Source organism: Microcebus murinus, chromosome 21 (genome assembly GCF_040939455.1).
Source record: "Microcebus murinus isolate Inina chromosome 21, M.murinus_Inina_mat1.0, whole genome shotgun sequence".
Taxonomy (NCBI): domain Eukaryota; kingdom Metazoa; phylum Chordata; class Mammalia; order Primates; family Cheirogaleidae; genus Microcebus; species Microcebus murinus.
This window is the reverse complement of record NC_134124.1, coordinates 14,940,287-14,959,851: the sequence shown is the minus strand read 5'-3', so window position 1 is coordinate 14,959,851 and position 19,565 is coordinate 14,940,287. Positions and strand designations below refer to the sequence as shown.

At 35.7% G+C, this 19,565-nt stretch overlaps 1 protein-coding gene across 1 annotated transcript; it reads right to left on the bottom strand.

The window, feature by feature from the left end:
* Positions 1-8,111: 8,111 nt before the first annotated feature.
* Positions 8,112-17,790, bottom strand: LOC105858444 (serine peptidase inhibitor Kazal type 9). The gene is made up of 4 exons (XM_075996001.1): positions 17,697-17,790; positions 16,887-16,915; positions 14,730-14,857; positions 8,112-8,211 (listed from the first exon to the last, which is right to left on the bottom strand). Exons 1-4 carry the CDS (start codon positions 17,749-17,751, stop codon positions 8,112-8,114), a joined length of 312 nt encoding a protein of 103 aa, XP_075852116.1. The 5' UTR covers positions 17,752-17,790.
* Between the last annotated feature and the right edge of the window lie 1,775 nt (positions 17,791-19,565).

Sequence of the window (19,565 nt, the reverse complement as noted above, 5' to 3'; positions counted from 1 at the left end):
CTTCTATCAGTCAGCTACATTTTAGATTCTCAAAAGCAGGTTATGTTTTTAATTTCGTGCTTTTACTTACATGTTAGCAAAGCAGTACACGCAGGAATTAGGATATGTCACATTATTAGAAGCACATACTAGGCTGACTCTTATGGAGCATATGCGTTTCTGTTGTTCAGACTTCTTTTGGTAATGATCACACGGAATGTCCTAAAACAAAATTCACTGGTCAAACCTTCTATCCTGCAACGATCTCTTAATGGTTTCTAATAAAAGTGCTTAAATATTTTATTTTGTGCAGAGAGGAGATAATGATAAAAATGTCTTGTTTTAAACCTCAAACATCCAAACTTTATTATCCTAAATTCAGCCGCCAGAGTCTATGGGATTTCCATCTTGTAGGGCAAGTGAAGCCACACAGCCCAGATCTTTGGTTGTGTAGTGCATATCTGCAAATTTGTTAGAGGAGAAAAGAACCATTCCATAAAGTGACAACAATGACTATAACTACTGTCTGGGAATGACTATAAGCACTTTCCATATGCCTCTGAAATCCTTTCAGTTTATGAAAGCCCCCCCCCCCCCTTAACTGCGGTGTCTGGAACAAGACACGTTGTATTGTTCTACTTTTAGTCCTCTAGGGATTAGGATTTTGGCATAGCAAGGAAGAAGCTACCAGATCTAAATATTTCCCCATTTTATTTTACTTTCCTCAATATCACCAGAGTTGGAGAAAGCTGGTCTTAGAGGGCCTTGAATATTAAGAATAATGTGTCTATAGGTAGAAGCTTGGAAAGTTCGTGAGCATTATGTATTAAAATAAGCAGTTTAGGAATGAGCTGCCACAACCTCCTTCTCCAGTGGTTCAGGTCACAGTGTGTCCATATGTACAGTATATCAGGTTATTATCTTGTCTATATTCAAAGGCTCCCATCACAGGAATGTTTCCCAAACTTCAGCCACTTTTGTTTTCATGATTCCTTCTAAATTTGTGGTATTTTTTCTTTAAAATGTTTTGCTTTAATTATCTCACTTTTTAAACTTGATTACCAACCTTAGATTGTCCTAAGTATGAATATCCATGATATCTTGGGTTTGAAGTTGCAATTATATCTTTTCTAACACATAGAAAAGCTGTAATTATTGAAATAAAAGAGATTCATTGGTATATTAACTAAAATCATCATTAATACTATTAGAAGGTACTCAAATCACTCTTTGGGAAACACTGTTTATGTTTCTTATCTCTTCTTTTAATGATTAAGCCTACATAGTATATTTTGGAAGCCTTTACCAAAGAACTGATGCTTTACTGGGCTCTTAAAAGATGCAGATGACTTTTAAAATTGGATGTGAGTATGGGAAGAAGGATATTTAATTAGAGGGAATTATATACACAAAGACACAAAGCTAGCATAGTGTGGAGCCCAAAATAGTTTAAGTTTACTAGAACCTAGGGTGAGAGAAGGAGAGTTCTTTTAGGGAGAACCACCTGGGTTAAGAAGGGCACTATAAAATATGCAAAAAGTTTATCCTGGGGATAGGAGAGTCACTGTTTTAAGTAGGGAGAAGTATCAATCAGATTTGCATTTTAGAAAGTCCATTCTTGAGGTTGTGGAGAAGATTAGAGCAGGGGTTGGCAAACTTTTTCTGTTAAGAGCCAGGTAGTAAATATTTTATGATTTTTAGGCCATTTATTGCAACTACTCAACTCTGTTGTTCTAATCTGGATGCAGCCATAGATAGGTAAACAAAGGAGCATGTCTGTGTTCCAAGAAAACTTTATTTTCAAAAACAGGTGGTCATAGTTTCCAACCCTGGATCAGACTAAATAGGAAGAGACAATTAGATGGCCATTACAGCAATATGGGCAAGAAGTGAGGAGAACTTGACCTAAGCAAAAGCAATGATGTTAGAGGGGGGAAAAACATTAAAAAACAAATATTAGAAGGTTTAATTACCAGTGGTGTATAAGAGAATAAGGGAACAGTAAGAGTCAAAGATGAGTACTGGTGTTCTCCAGGATCTATTTTGATGGAGATATTTAGATTGAACCACATGAAATTGCCATTATGTGGGTTGACAATGGTCAGATATTGGCAGTTTCATATGTTTTAATATGGGTCAACCTAATAGAAATTCTATGAGATTAAGATTAGAAAAATCATCCTTATGCAGGAAGTGGCAAACTTACCATAGATAGACCAGTACCCAAAATATCTGAAACAAAAATGTTTAGAAAAAAGGATCAAATCAATGAAGTATTGAAATGTGAACAGCTAATTAGTTTATTAAGTAATCACATATAAATTAATAACCATAAAAATCATGAAAAAACAAGTGGCTCCTTCATATGAAGTTTATCTGATTGTGTTGGATTGCCAAAACACTGCTTCTTTCCTCTCCTTATGCTTGGGACACTTAATGTCCCACTTGGGAACTCAACCTGAGCCTATTCCTAGGTTTAATGCTGACCTTAGGCAGAAGGGATTTAAACTCCAGTTTCATCTTCTGGGACTCAGCAGTGTCATCCACTGCTGAGCTGCTCAAATACTGTGTAGTGTTATTTTAGGAAAAGGTCGCATTCTTCATAGCCATCCTATGTGCCGACAGAAATCTTAGATACCTGCCTTGATTTTCAATTATTGCATCTTGAACGTACCCTTTCTCTAAACTCTACCTACTTTTAAGGAAGCCTCTTTTCTTGGGACCTCTGTGTCAAAGTCGGTTTACTCAAGCTCTTAATGGTTCCATTTACCTTTATACCTTATGTTCTGCTTGACAGTCTTGACATCTTTAAGACACTGCAGCTGAGCCTTTTCCTTGCCTCCCTCTCTACTTGCACCACTCAGCTAGCAGATTCAGTTTTACATCTAACCTTATTGGTCACTTTGTTGAAGGTACTTAGAAATCCTCTCTTGGGATTTGATAACATCTGCTCTCGTGGTGCTCTAAGAGTAAGCCATGCCAAAAACTGACAGCACTTTGCACAGAATAGAGTTATGTGCATGCACACAAACACAAAAAATACTGTGTGTGTGTGTGTGTGTGTGTGTGTGTGCGCGTGTGTATGATGGGAAAAAATTAGGATGCAGAGGGACAGTCAGAATTGATTATCAACTCAGAAGGCCAAATTATTTGTCAGATATTGATCACAACTCTTATAGATCATTCTTTAAAATAGCTCAAATCTGAATCTCTTTATGGGAGAGTTCTTGAAATATATAAAACTATTCAACCACTGATATTCTAGTTAAGGTAGGAATTCTTCCCGAGAAAAGCTTCAAAGTCTCACAAATTTCTGTGTCTAGATAGCTGTAATTGTTGGCTTATTATTTCTCCTGGAACATCAACTGTTTACTCCTTCCCCGAGATTCTTTCACAAATTCTTACATGAGAAATAGCCAGTAGCCAAGATAGCCACGAAGAAAGTTTTCATCTTTTCTGTAAGGAACAATGTGATTCATCCAGTTGAGTTTCTTCAGTCAAGATTTTACCAGCAAACCCCTAAAGGCTCAGTTCTCTTGCTGAACTGAAGGCTGTGGCCCCCTTATGAGAACCTCAGACCCCATTATGAAGTCATTTTGCAAATGATCTATTTACACATGACACCAAGGGCAAAGTCACCAGATATCTCAGTCCATTTTGTGTTGCTATAACAGAATACCTGAGGCTGGATGATGTACAAAGAAAAGAGGTTTATTTTAGCTGACAGTTCTGCAAGCTAGAAAATTCGGGGGCATGTGCTAATATCCGCTCAGCTTTTGGTAAGGGCATCAGGCTTCTTCCACTCATGGAAAGTGGATACATGCAAAGAGATCACATGGTGGTGAGGAAGAAAACAGTAGAGAGAAACTAAGGAAGATAAACTTTCTAACAACCACTTGAGGGAACTAATCCCTTCCTGGGAGAGTGAGAACTCACTCCTGAGGGAAGGCATTGATCTATTCATGAGGTACACAACACCTCTTATTAGGCCTCATCTCCCAACACCACCACAAAGGGAGTCCAATTTCAGCATGAGTTTTGGTGGGTTCAAATTATATCCAGACCACAGCACCATGTCATCAAAGACCAAGAAGGCTTCCAGGGCTAAATATTTCATTCTTAGCAAGTTATAGAGCCATGGTAGGACAGCATGACTTAACATTGTTTTGTTTGATTGCTTGATTATTATTCAGTTCCATAGAAGTGCATTCTACTTTTTTAACTAGCAAATCAAAATCACAATGAGATATCACCTCATACCCATCAGGATAGATATTATTTAAAAAAACAAAGATAGCAAGTGTTGGCAAGGATGTAGGAAAATTGGAACCTTTGTGTACTGTTGGTGGTAGTGCAAATTGGTGCAACTGCTATGGAAAATAATATGGAGGTTCCTCAAAAAAAATTCAAGATAGAATTATCATTTGATCCAGCAATCTCACTCCTGAGTATATATCCAAAAAAATTGTAATCTGGATCTCTGAGGTATATGTATACTCCCATGTTCATTGTATTAATAGCATTATTCACAATAGCCAAGGAAACCTCATTAAAGACTCTGATAATAATTTCTTGCCTGTGGGGAAGGCAAGTAAACAGTTACACTCTCAGTCCTTTTGGCAACAAATTAATGTTTATTCCTTTAACTCCATCAGGTATTAAGAACTCATAATTGAAGGATGGGGAATTACTTTATTAGGTTACTCAATACATAGCTGGGTTCAATGATGTCCTGTGGTGTGTGTCTTCTAGAATAATCTTTAACATTAGCTCAACACTCACTTACTGAATTACGTTTAAGTGTGTTTAGACTCCATGTTAGACCCTAGAGGCAGAAATGATTAAGATGCAATCCAACCCTTCAAGAGATCTGTACTCCAGTGGTGGAGTTTTGCTTGTTAGCAGACAATTACATTTCAATGTGTCAAATAACATAAAAATATATATTAGTAACATGTAGTTGTAGTATCAAAAATGGAGACAGCAAATATTGTTGAAGAAGAATGAGCCAATAAGTCATCAAAGAAGTTCCAGCTGAAGGATGGATAAGCAGTCTTTAGCCACATTTGCAGGGTAAGGTTCATGTCTTCCAATGATTGTTTCATCCTCTGATTGCCTGTAACATTTAGGGTCTGTAATTTGTTATTTATCCTGTGGATTTCTATATTATTTATTTGTTTTTGCAAATGTTCTCTGTATAGCATACCTGTCTCCCAAGCCTAAATGCAAGCTCTGTAAAGTTAGGAACCATTTCTTACATTTCCTTGAATTTTCAGTGTCCATTGGAACTTTTCAAGTAGGGAATAACACAATGAAAATGCTGCTTATACTCACTGTAAATTATTTCAGAACTATTCAGTCTTCTCAAGTATAAACAGTTAAATTTATTAATACTTGGTTCATGGAGAGAAAATAAAGACAAATGACAAATACTAAGCCTGTAAATATTTTCTTAGCTTTATACTTCCCCATTATGACTCAGAAAACTTGTCCCTTCTTGTCAACAATTTTAATGGGTATGACTGCAGCCCAAGAATATCTTAGTGACTGATGTAATGTATTGAAGAAAAATAACTTTCAAAATTCCCCATATTTAATTAATGCCCTTTAGGTCATGATTCTATTAATTTTTATTTTCAAAGGGATAAAAATAATTTAGAAGGTTCCCTTTATTCTAGATTATTGTTATTTTATTTTTTGGCAGAGGGTAAGGGGACCTGAATAAACTGCCAGATATATTTTATACCCGTTTGCTTGTTTTCTTTCATAAATAATATATTGTGGAAATAATTAAAATGAAAGATATGTATATCTTCAGATTTGATTGTCATTTTATTCTGTTTCTTGATATAGTACTAATGTGTCTTTTAAGATGATCACTTTGAAACTATTAGATTACTTTAGCCTATATAATAATTTCTTCACATCCTTCTTTGTGGATTTCAGCACAGCAAAACTGTCTTAACTTAGCAAAACACATAAATCATTTTGCCAAATTTTAACATAATATAGAACAACAAAAAAAAAAATCTGGGCTCTTCCTAGATGTTTGAGCTACTTAGGAATGTGCTGTGCAGATTGAGAGGAAGTGGAATTTCATGTCACTAGAAGTATTCAGTGTGGCCTGGTAGACAACTTGGTGTGCTTCCTAGGGAGAGAATTTAAGTGATGGATTTAATGATAGAATATTTTGATTCTCTGGCTCATCTTAACAACCAGCTTATGCCATGAGAAAAGTAACGTAATTTATTTGAAAGTTCTGCATATCAAGAGAATACTATTCTTTAGAGTGAACATATGACACATTAAGTTCTAAAAGACATCTCTCAAAGTTTACTTATACAACTTAAATTTTTGAAAATAAGACATTTATATGTTTAACTTTGAAGCAAAAATGTTAATTTTTGGAATAGGTTTTGCCTACAGGCTCATAATCTTTTATATATAATCATTCTTCTTCTAGTGGCAGCTTCTTATAAAAATATTTTTATACTTTTTAAATAATGTATATTAATCATTCTTAGATAGCATTGATTCTAGGAATTTGGCCTTCTCAATTAAATCTAGTGGATCCTAAATACAAAAATCTGGTCCTTATCAATATCCTATGAGATCAATGAAGGAAGTAAAACTCTACGAATTACTAACCTTCCCAAAGCTCTTGTTGTCTGTAAAATGTATACGTAATCACACCTATCTCATATATTTGTAGTGAGGAATAATAAAAGTACTCAAGCATGTTTGGTGCTTAGTGCAGTGTACTACAAATAATAAGGGCTAAATGTTAGTGATTTTGTTTAGTTTTGGCCTCAATTATATACCCAGATGACTACAGATCTGCATCAGTACCTTTTACTAACCCGGAGTTTCTGTTCTGAATTTCTAATTGATAGCTGAACATCTCCACCTGAATATTCTGTATTACCTTCAACTTCAAGGTGTGCAAAATTTAATTCATCTTCCTCTCAAACTCCTTCTACCATTTATTTAGTCTTCTTCTATATGTTGTGCCCCTGCTGTTTCTTCAGGCACTGGAGTGGGTGCCGAAATTACACAAGATATGACACTGGCCAAGGACAATCACAGACTGTAGTGGAGACAAGAATGACAATATCTCTTACATAGTCTTAGACAGCATTACTCATTAGGAATGAAGGGTTGGAACACACTGAGTTCTGCACATAGCTTTATAGAAAGCTGTGACTGAGAAGTAATAACATCACCATGTAACCAGTTGTCCAAACCCCGAACTTCAATATCTTCAATATTTTTGTCTCTTCCTCATTACCCATATCAGATAGTTTTCCCACTCTTTTTCAGTTCTATTACTGAAATTTGTCTCCAATTGCCCATGCCCCACTTTATTCTCCTGTTCACTAATTTTGTGCAGTTCCACATTATAATTTCCAAATGTTTCCTAATTTTTCTCCTTTGCACTCTCTCTCCTCATTCCTCCCATCTTCTGTTCTATGCTGTCTCTTCTACTCTCTCCTTTTGCTTCTCAGCATCCGTTCCCCATCCCGGCTATGTGGAGGCAGTGTGCTGTAGGTGGTTAAAAGTAGGGACCTTGCTGCTAGAATTTCTGAGTTCAAATCTCACCTAAACTTGAGCCAATTACTTGAAATGGTTGTTTTGAGCATTAAGTGACTTTATTTAGAATAGTAGCTGGCATATAGAACAGAAAACATGTATTTTCTATCATTATTTTCACTGCTTCTGCCTAGAGAGTGATTTTTCTGAAGCACAGACCTGCTTAGAAACTGCCTCCTATGAAGCCGTGCCTGCAAGGTGGGGGCTGAATGGCTCAGCACTGCAGGCGTTGGTCGTCACTACTCCAGGCTGCCTTAGGGCCCTTTCTAGTCCTAAGACAGCTCTCAGATCCCACTACCCACCCACCCCACCACCCTCAAGCCAAATCCTCTTTGCTTTAGTTCCAAATTCTCATTGCTCCCAACTGAAGGTCATGTATTATACTTTATTGCCCGGGATTCTCTGTCTCTCATTGCTTGTTTAGAAAAAAATCTTATTTATTCTTCGAAACCAGCTCACCCATTAATCTTACAACCACTCTTCTGTCATCCCTTTTAGAGCCTGCATGCTTCTTAGGAAGGCAAAATGGTAATAACCGACATTTATCGAACACTGGTGAGCTGCCGGGAACCCTCCAAGGCTCCTACATGTGGTTTATGGTGTAATTCTTGTAATCCTTTGAGGTAAATGCTGTAAGTTTTCCTAAAGAAAAGGAAACCACAACAGAGAAAAGTAAAAGTAAATTTTTCAAGATCATATAAATAGTAATTGATGAACCTGTTACTCAACCCGAAGTCCATATTCTTCTATGCTAGTTTTTCACTCTTTTGCTTATGAGACACAGCCTCAAAGAGAACTAAGAGTGTTGGTTAGATTGCTTGCATACTAGTTGAAAGTTTTTATTACTTTATATGAGAATTCTCTGTGATATATTAATTATTTTCACAATGAATCAAAATGGGAAGGTTAAATAATATATATATTTTTTATCCTCTGATGGGTAAAGACATATGTGACTATTTTATAATACCAGTTAGCCATCCTGTAATTCTTAGTATGCACAAAGGGCTATGTTGAGCCCTTTGTAAGAATTACGGCATTTAAGCTCACAGTAATTCAATGAAGTAGGCATTATAACTCTCCTCATTATATAAATGAGAAAACTGTGGTACAGAAAATTAAAGTGATTTGTCTTAGTCACATAGTGACAAAGCTGGGCACCAACAGAAATCTGCCTGATTCGAAGCCAGTGTACTTAGCTACTATGCTCTACTGACTGCATTGCATAATGATTTGAATTACAATTCTTTCAATAAAACCAGCTTTGATATTCAAAAGGATAAATACTTATCTATGTAACAAAATTATATGGCATATCAAATTTATTTTTGATGACCCTGGATAAGTGATTCTAAATCATATATTTTACATATTAAAAGATACATGGAAAGGCTTTTGATTTTGAGATAGAAAAATTCATCACAACTTTTAGACTATGTAAATGTAGTAATCCTATACCACATGTTGTGGGAGGACCATTTTGTTTGGAGCAAACTTTGCATCTAGAATAAAATCAAAACTATTTATTTTTGGAAAAAAAAAATCTGTTTATTTCTTTCAATTCTTAGTCTGTCCTAATGCAACAGGGTTCTCATCAAGGCTTTGAATCTGGTAAACTGGGCAAGAGGATAGAAAGAATCCCCAAAGTCAGGCTTACCCTTTGATGAGTCACGCTGGGCTTGGCTGGGTGGGGCTCCTGTTGTTTTTACCTCCACACCTATTTGTGACCTTTAAATGCCTCATGTTCTATAAAGCAGAGCCTCAGAATCTGACAGCTGATCTACCAGCTTCCCAAACTCGCCGGAAGCATCTATCAGAACCCCTGTAGTCCTTTTCCTGTGTTTAAACAGGTGATCTTCAAAAGCTTAATTTTATATTGACTGTTATCTTTATATTCAGAGTTGCCTTTTTAGAAGAAATTCTGAAAAGTTTGCAGAACTTGTCCATGTGGATGAGTTTTGTTAAGGAATGTATTTGTAACACTGACTTCCATTTCCTTAATATGCACCCTTAGTGTTAATTAACATTCTGAAGTCAACCGGCTTCACGTTGTTCACTGATGGAGACATGAGTCACCTGTTCCAGAAGGACCAGATTGTTGGGTATAGCGATGCTGGCTTTGCTTAAGTGTGAGGAAGGACTAATTTAAAAATGAAGCAAAGTGAGCTTTCATAGTATTTGAGTAAGCTTCAGTTCTAGCAACAGGTTTGGGTAATGTATTTGGTTGTTTTTACCTTATTTGCATATTTTAAAATTTTTTATGGTAATTTTCTTTTCATATAACAAATGACAAGGATTTTTACCAGGTGGTGTTGCAAAAGATGACAGGGCTGTAATGAGGAGTCTTAGGCTGTGGGGTGTGCAAGGTAAACTGCCATTTTTGTCACTCCTCCACAGTCTCTAGAAAAGCATTCATTGCTCTCTATTGTTTGCGTGTTTCTGGGTTCTTTATAGGGAACTCGAAGACGCAGTTTGGGTTGCCGCAGAATGCAAATAGGTACTATACATTCCAATGGTCAGAACTGGATCAGGGGTTGACACCTGACTTAAAGGTTATCTGGAATGAGACACCATGGTTTCTTTGCTTTTTTGTTGATAGGAACCAAATTAAATTCATTTTAATTTAATTTAGTTAATTTAACTCAATAAGCCATTAATTGAATACCTATGGAATGCCAAATACAAGCTCACATTGTGGCAGAGGAGACAGATGATTACAGAGCTAATGCGAATGTACCATAATGAATGCTAACCTAGGAGGACCAAATACATAGAAGAAGCGTTTAAAAGAAGAAGACATTAAGATTCAAAGATGATATGGAAATCAGTGAGATGGAAAAGTGGGAAGAGGGATGAGCATATGCAGAATTGCAGAGTGCATGGGAGATGTAGAGAGTGATGACCAGTCTGGGGCAAAGTGTGAATGGAAAGAGATGAGGTTAGAGAGTGAGGTGGCCAGTACTGATGGGGTTGTAGTCTGTGAGATTCACTAAAGCACTTTTAGCAAGGGAATGATAAAATGAGGTATATGTTTTAGAAATATCACTCCGGAGGCCATTTGAAAATGAATTGTGGGGAGTAGGTATTAGAGAGGAACAAAGAAAGAAGTGAATTGGCCAACTACTCTTTGTGTTAGTTTTCTATGTTGCAGTCTCCTGCTGTTCCCTCTTCATTTCTTAATCCCATGGCCACCTCCCCCAACTCTAACCACTCCCCTCGCCCCAACTATCTTCCTTTGCTGACTTACACCCATCATTCAGGTTTCTGTTTATAAGTTACCTCTACAAGAAAGTCTTTCATGATCACCAAGTCTATATCAAGTTTGTCCGTGTGTGTACACACACACACACACACACACACACATATACATATATTAGATCGACAGATTATTAACATAATTCTTCCTCTGTAGACTTAAAGCTCCATGAAGAGTGAAGAGATAACTAATTTTTCTTTTTGTTTGCTCACTGATGCATTTTTAGCAGCATCTGTCAAAAAGTGGATATTTAATAAATATTTGGTGAAAAGATGAATGCATAAAGTCTAAGTTAATATTTTTAATTTCTTTTAAGAGTTTCTTTGAAAAATGCTTTTAAGTAATCCTAGTGATGGTCTTGCATCACTTAAAAAGCCAGAAAAAAGCAAAAGAGAAAACATAAGAAAATAAGCAAAACAAACACCATTCTACTTGCATTCTTTGGAAATTAGCATGGGTCATTGTGATAGATAGTCTTGGCCCCTAAATCTCTGATTGATTTGTAATACCAGAGAACAGCTCAAAACTGGCTTGACTCTATTTTTTCTTTCTCCTTCTTTGCACATAATATATAGTTAGATTATACATGTATAATTTTAGTCTGCTATAATGCAATAAAATATTGATTAATTTCAAATCAACTTTACTGAACATATTAGTATATCAGTTCTATACAAGATGCTGTGAAAAGCATAGCAAATTCTTCCGCAGGATATAAGCTCTAAGAGGGCAAGACTAAGTCTACTCTATTCAACATTGCATTCTCCAAGGCAGAACACTGACACTGACAAAATAGGCATTAATAGATATTTGTTGATTGGATAGATGCACAAATGGATTACAAAGATTTACAAGGCACATTCTCTACTCTTTAAGAAACTTTTGATGTAACAGTGGAATAAGATAAATTTTAGGTCCTAGACCTGAGATCAAACCATAGAGAAAGAAAAACATCAGAGATGTCAACTAATGTATGGCAACTTGCACAACTTTGCCAGCCACATTTTACCAGCCATGTTTTACAGGCCTGTCCTTTGGTAGGAAACAGTTGGAGAGCAGTCCCAATCCAGGGCAGCTCTCAATGTCTTAAACAAAACAGACATCTAATGGAACAGAACAGAGAACCCAGAGATAAAACCATCCACCTACAGACAACTTTGACAAAGCAGACAACAATATACACTGGGGAAAAGAAGCTCTATTTAATAATGGTGCTGGGAAAATTGGATAGCCACATGCAGAAGACTGAACCAGGATCCATATCTCTCACTACTCACAAAAATTAATTCAAGATGGATAAAAGATTTAAATGTGAGGCATGAGACCATAGAATTCTGAAGAAAATGTAGAAAAAACTCTCCTAGATATCGGCCTAGGCAAAGAATTTATGAAGAAGACCCCAATAGCAATCATAGTAACAACAAAAATAAATAAATAAGAATTGATTAAATTCAAAAGCTTCTGCACAGCTAAGGAAATAATCAACAGAACAAATAGACAACCTACAGAATGAGAGAAAATATTCCCAAGCTATATAGCTGATATAGGGCTAATAACTAGAATCTACAAAGAAATCAAGCAAATCAGCAAGATAAAAACAACAACCACATTAAAAAGTGGGCAAAAGACATGAACAGAAGCTTTCCAAAAGAAGATAGACAAATGATCAATAAACATGAAAAAATGCTTAATGTCATTAATCATCAGGGAAATGCAAATTAAAACCACAGAAAGATATCACTTTACCCCAGTTAGAATGGCTTTTATTAAAAAGTCCCAAAACAATAGATGCTGGCATGGATGCAGAGAGAAAGGAATGCTTGTACTCTGTTGGTGGGACTGCAATTAGTACAACTTCTATGGAAAACAGTATGGAGATTCCTCAAAGAACTATAAGTAGACCTATCATTTGATCAAGCAATCCCATTACTGTTTACCCAAAGGAAAATAAGTCGTTCTAACAAAAAGACACCTGCATTCAAATGTTTATTGCAGCACAATTCAGCATGGAACACTACACAGCCATGAAGAAGGATGAATTAATGCCTTTTGCAACAATTTGGGTGGAGCTGGAGACCGTTATCCTAAGTGAAGTATCTAAAGAATGGAAAAACAAACACCACATGCCCTCACTTTTAAATTGGAACTACCTGATGAGCATACGTGTGCATAGAGGGAAGTAAAACTCAGTGGAAATCAACCAGGGGAGAGGGGGAGGATGGAATGGGTGAAAACTACCTAACACATATAGTAAACACTATCTGGGTGTTGGGCACATGTATAGCCTGACTCAAGAATTACAAAAGTGATCCATATATCCAAAAACATTTGTACTCCCATAATATTTTGAAATAATGAAAAAAAGAAATGGATTTAAAAATAAAAATTAAAAAGAGACATCTAGCAAAGCATTATTATCTGATTCTTGGGCCTGAAGTTTCCCTCTTTATCTATTCACATACATACTTAGTAGTATACAATGGGGTATTTTCATAGCCTGGGTAAGAAGAATGCATTAGTTTCAGGGCCTTTGGTTTTCTGGTTCCTATTATTGGCCCTTTTCTCTCCCTAAGATGGTGTATTAGACAGTACCCATAGTTAAAACAAATCTAGAAATTCAACTCCACCCCCCCTCCCCCAAAAAAGAGTCAGATGCACATTTATTTTTTTTATGGCTACTGTATTCTACAAGGAAATCTACATATGGTGATAAAATTAGGCAATGTGGCATAGATTATGTGGGGAAAAAATATGTCTCATGTGAGTAGATACATTAAAAAATATCTTGGAATCACAAGATAGATTCAACATCTTCCAAAATGTACAAATTTAAGTTTGCCGTCAGTTTCCCTGTGGAGAGAAAATAGCAACAAATGAGAAATGCTAAGTCCATAGGCATTTCATTAGCATCCAAACTTCATCAATGAACCCTAAAAATATACTATAGATACCCCACTTATTGATATTTGTAAAAGGACTAACTACAGTTTAGGAATATTTTTAAAATGAGTGCTGGTTATGTAAGGATAATGCTCAAAATACATCACATTCAGTTTATATTCCTGAAAGCATTCTTAATAGATTTTTTTAATTTAAAGGAAACAACCATTTAGAAGTCTGTTTTCATAAAAATTGTAAATTTTTCTTTTACTAAAAAAAAAAAAAACAGAACAATATGCTACATATATTAGATGCTTGTTTTCATTTCATGTATTTTTGAAAATACTTAAAAGGATCTATATGTTTCTATACATTCTAGTATATTGTTCATCATTTCATATTTTTGAGCTGATGTTACTATATCTCGGAGATAATTACTTTATAACTTTTTAAACTCTTGGCTATTTAATTTTTCATATAACTTTGACTATAGCTTCACATATATTTTGTTGAGAAATTATGCTCTGAAAGAGAAGTTCTACAGGTTTTTCAGATATTCTCTCCTTTTGTACCAGTCATTAGGAGGCTCTAACATATCCTTCAGTTGTTGAAGCTGAACAGTAAGCATGGCTCATTCTAACAGATGTGGACCGGCACACTTGGGGTGGGGGGCATTGTTGTCCCTGAAAATAATCAACATGAACTGTGAGACTACTTGGTGACTTTTTTGTAGAGGGAGCTTAAGCAATAGATTACCAAGTGGAAGTGGAACTAGATGACCTTAAGTTTCCTTCCAACTTGGAGATTATAGGATTTTCTGATTCACTCTTACTGCCACAGTATATAGGGGTACCATGATACCAGGGATTCCCAAATCCTATAAATTGAAAGGTTCTATTTATTACGGTCAATGTGAAATAATTCATATATTCCTTATGCCCTAAACCACTTCTAATTAAGGTACATTTGCTTTAACACATAAGTTTACCTTAAAATATGAAAAGGAAAATATTTAAATACTTACTTAACTTCAGAACAAAAGAGGCAATCATTGCTATAAGTTTTGCCATCAGATCCACAAATTGGTTGATAGATTTCATAACAAAATCTCTGTTCTCCTGGTGGTAACTTTTTATAATGACTGCAGTCAAACTGAAAAAAAACATATTAAAAGTTTTAATTCTTTCCATCAGAATCTTTATTTCTGGGATTTAGGGTTTTCCCGGCAAGTTGAGGGTCCTAAATGCATTTCTTTCTTATTCTGATTGTTGGTCCTTATTTAAACCCTTTGAGATATACCAGATTTTTTTAATATCAGATACAAAATCATGAGTAATAAACATCTTTATGGTAAGTGGTTCCCAAATCATAATTTATTTAAAAATAGAATTTTTTCCACTCAACTGGTTGATGTATCTATTTTTAAAATGCATGGCATATTCTCCAATGCAATCATTTTCATGGGAGCAGTTAGAAATGTGATGTATTTTCTGTATGAAGTATCCTACTTCTCTTTCACTTAAAAGTTTCAATATAAATGCAAGTGTGAGATATATTGTAGGAATAAGTACTATAATTTTAAGGACTAGTACATCATTGATAACTTTTTACCATTAATTTTTGGTAACAAGTTAACTTGTTACATGCTTCACCGGCACATAGATTGACAAATGCATCCTAATGTTGTAAGTTATAATTGGGAACCACTATTCTAAATTCCTGGAGCAAAGCAAAGATAAAGACCTACCTGTGGGATCAGGTAGGCAATCACAAGAAAAAATGTTCTGGATTTTTAGAATTCTATGAGCAAATTGAAGGATGTGGACAGTAAAGTCAAACACATCTGAATTTAAATCCTGACCATATGACCGTTGAACAATTATTTTACCTCTCTAAACTTTAGCATTTTACCTGCAAAATGAAAGTGATAATAACTCCATTGTAAGGTTGAAGTAAAAAATATTTAAATGAGAAGGTATGTGTACAATGCTTAGCACTACATGGAGTGGAAAATACTGAATAAAATAATAGCTATTATTTTTATCCATTGGTTTGTCTTCTAGGCCTACACAAATTCCAGCTCATTCTGCCCCAGAGATCTAGGTATGCTATTTTACTAAATGTGGAATATCTCTATTTGGATAGCTTGGAATATGCTCAAACTTAAAGTTGAATTCATCTTTCCTCCCAGTTATGATCCATTTATTCATTAGTTCATTCATCAAGTGCTAGCCTCCATGTCCTTCCTAAGTTTTAGGGCTGAGCTGATGCAGAGACTAGTAACCATGTCATAATGGCAGGATGACCTCAAAAGCTAGTGCACAGAATAGCATAGCAGTGACCCCTGGTAAATATATGCCAGTGTGACTTCACTTCCTCTCCTTGTCTGTTCAGACCTTAGAGCCAGAGTTTATGTGACACTCGCAATGTCACTGAGAAACTACCAAGCTCTTAATTAACCTTCATTAATCCTTTTCATTCTCTCACAACTACTAAATTATGAAGGATGGCTTGAACTCAGGTCTAACTCCAAAATTTATATTCTTAGCCCTATTGCTTTCTTTAATAGTTAAAACAAAAGATTCAAAGACATGAAGGAAGTTGGCCAAGCCCCAGGGTCACACAGCTAATGAGCAACAGAGTTTACACTAGAACTCAGATTGCCTGTACTGGTTTAAAGTTTTTACTGTCACACCTAGATTTTGTCAACAATAGTCATTACTCTGAGTCGTAAAGAAAAGGTTAATTTAAAATCTTCATTTTCTGAGATAGAAAACAAAGATGTTTGTGGCCCCATTTAAAAATGATAAGAATTCTGGCTTGTTCTTTTTGAGTTTCACTATGTAACAGGCACTGTGCTAAGCCCTTTCCAAACATTATGGCTTTAAGTCTTGGAATAATCTTGTCAGTACTAATACCCGTGGCCATGTGATCAAAGAGGTGGAATTCAAACCTAGGACTATAACTGTGACACAAAGTGTCACACCACTTTGTTCTCCATTTTAGAGAGATCAGTCTACAGTTTTTGAAATAAAACCAGTTTTGGTACTCAAAAGTAAATCTTCAAACACACAAAAACGTAATTAATATGTAGTATCAAATATTTCCTTACTGATAACTGGCCTTAAAATTATATAATTACATAAAAGTAAGAATTTTGTATTAAGGTGGATGTACTGACCTGTTTCTTCTGTAAGGCACATTCTATATCTGTAAGAAAAACAAAGACAATATTAAATTAAACTCTGGAAGAACTTAATCTTATTAGAAAAATAATCCTTGATTTATGTTTTAGCTTTCAGCTTGTCATAAAAATGTAAGCCTCTTCTGTGTATCAGCATGATACCAAACATTGAAACTTTTAACACTTATCTTTTTTTCCCCCTTTTTTTGGAGTGAAATTGGAATGTAGCCAAATAGATGGAAATGCTGACATGATAAATGAGAAGTTTGTCTTATTTTCTGCTTCATAATCAGAGCTCAGTAAATACAAAAGAAACAAGTGAGTCATATTTAGGAAGCATCTGCTATTATATAGCAGGTATGGATGGCAGAAGTTGGACTAGTGGTTGAAAATTCTGCGAAGGCGGATTTTAACTCAATAATGAATGAAAAATAGTGGCTCATGTTGAGAAATAATGGATTGTAATGTTTTATGAAAAAATGAGATTCCTATAAATGGTGATAACAAGTCAAAGAAGATTCTGGATGATTATTTCCCTAAGATGTTATACAAAGTATTTATATTAATAAGCATTTGGCCTTAGTTGACTAGTAACATCTATTCCACCCCCAAAATGACATAATTTAGTGATTCGTTGGTAGGCAAAAAATGTATTTCTAAAAGCTTCCCTTATTATCTATGTGATGAGTATATCCCAGAATTATGGAACTTGTGCTGGAGTGGTCTGGGGACAAGCATCTTAAGAGGTAGAAGAAGGCATTAGCTATTGGTATCAGGCAGGGGTAGTATTATGAGAGAGATACTCACTGAACATGGTTGCAAATGTCAGAGCCAAAAGTAGGACAAAGGCTGTTGCTCTCATGGTGCTGAAGTGGCCAAGGACAGTCAGATGTAGGCAAAAGAAGTGAACTTCTGGTGTCTGTCCAGCTCACTTGGATCCTGCCTTATATATTGTCTCGAGTTCTTACCTGAATTGTGAAATAGCTATTGCCAGTAACATAATTTTATAAAGAGGTCAGGAACATCTGCTGGGCATAGGTATTCTTTTCTTGTGAAAGACACGTAATTGCACATGATGCCATTTCAATATCCAGTCCCCAAACCCAGGCTGGTGGATCAAGAATGAAATGGTAACTTTGCCCCAAGCCACAACTCTATATAGCCAATGACGTCTTCTATTTAGTACAGTAACTTCTAATAGACAAGCCACTAATCATTTGGCCTTGGCTTAAGTAAGTTTAATTGTACTTTTATTAAACCATGCTTCATTTGAAGTCTTTGTTAAAGGCTACAAGACCACTGATTTTGGCATGTCCCAATTTTCAAATAGAGTGACTCCATGAGAAAACCTTGGAAGCAGCTCTTGCAGATTTGGTAGAAGAGTTGGAAGATACTATTTATACCACTAATAGAAGTAGTGCCTAAGGCCAAGAGGATGAAATTCATATTTGTTTCCTTTCACAAGGATAAAAATAGCTGAAACTTGTGCTGGGATGGTCTGGGGACAAGCATCATAATATCCCTGAGAGCTGAAACTTCATCAGTCTTGCAGACCTGAATTCATTATCAGCTACATAATTCTCTATATGACTTTGTGCAAGGTATTTATCCACTATAAGCCTTGATTTCTTTATATTCATGAGCTTCTCTGTCTTAGAGACTATATTATACCTTGAGTATGCCATGATCAATGATAAATTTTATGACTGCCTCATGTAGCTTGATAAAGACTCTCCTCTTTACCAAACTTTATGCAGACTCCTCTGAACCCTTTTCTTGACCAGGCCTTGGGCGGGCAGGCCAAGAGAAGATCAGCTGCTTCTCCCCGTGAAAAACGTAGGTAGAGGTCATCACAGAGGATAAGAAATTAATAGGAAATAGAGAGAATAAAAGCATACACAGAGACGAAGGTATAGTTTTATAGGTTTACATGAAGAAATTAGGGTAAAGTGAGGGTACTCAGGAGTCTCTTCTACATCTCCATCAGTAGAAGAGCCCTGAGGTTAGATTCACATAGGGTTTTATAATCACAGATATCAATTATCAGTTGCCAGGGTAACAGAATTACATAATAACAGGTAGTGCAGTTGCTATGGGTAACAGATTTACATATCAACAGGTAGTTTCTGTTTGGGTTAAAAGTTTTTTTAAAGGGCTTCTAACAATTTCTAATCTATTCTATCTAAGTGAATAAACAGTTACAAAATCTTTCAAGGACTAACTTATAAGTTATAAGAGATAGCTATCAATTAACACAGGAATAACAAAAAGATATAGTGGCTCTATATCTCTTTTATCTAGTTATTGTGGATTTGAGACAGACAGGAAAAAGCGGGAAGCCCAACTCTACATTCTAAATTGCTCATAACCACAGGGGTGCGTCTCTGGGCTAGGGCGCTAATTGTTCCTGCTCTCATCCTGTGAGCCAGGTATTCACCTGTCTTGTCTTTCAAGATCAGGGAGGCCTCACAGATCTGAAATAAGGAGAAGCTTCCTGGAACACTTCCACACTGGAGCTTTGAGAGTCCTCCCAAATAGAGGCAGCTCTTGATATGCAAACTAAGGAGTTCACATATTTCTTCAGGGCAAAACCCTGCAAACTCTTGTTTCTGTCTTTAATATAGCAATATTGGGCAATACAATAAAATAATGATCTTATGAGCCACATCTCATTAA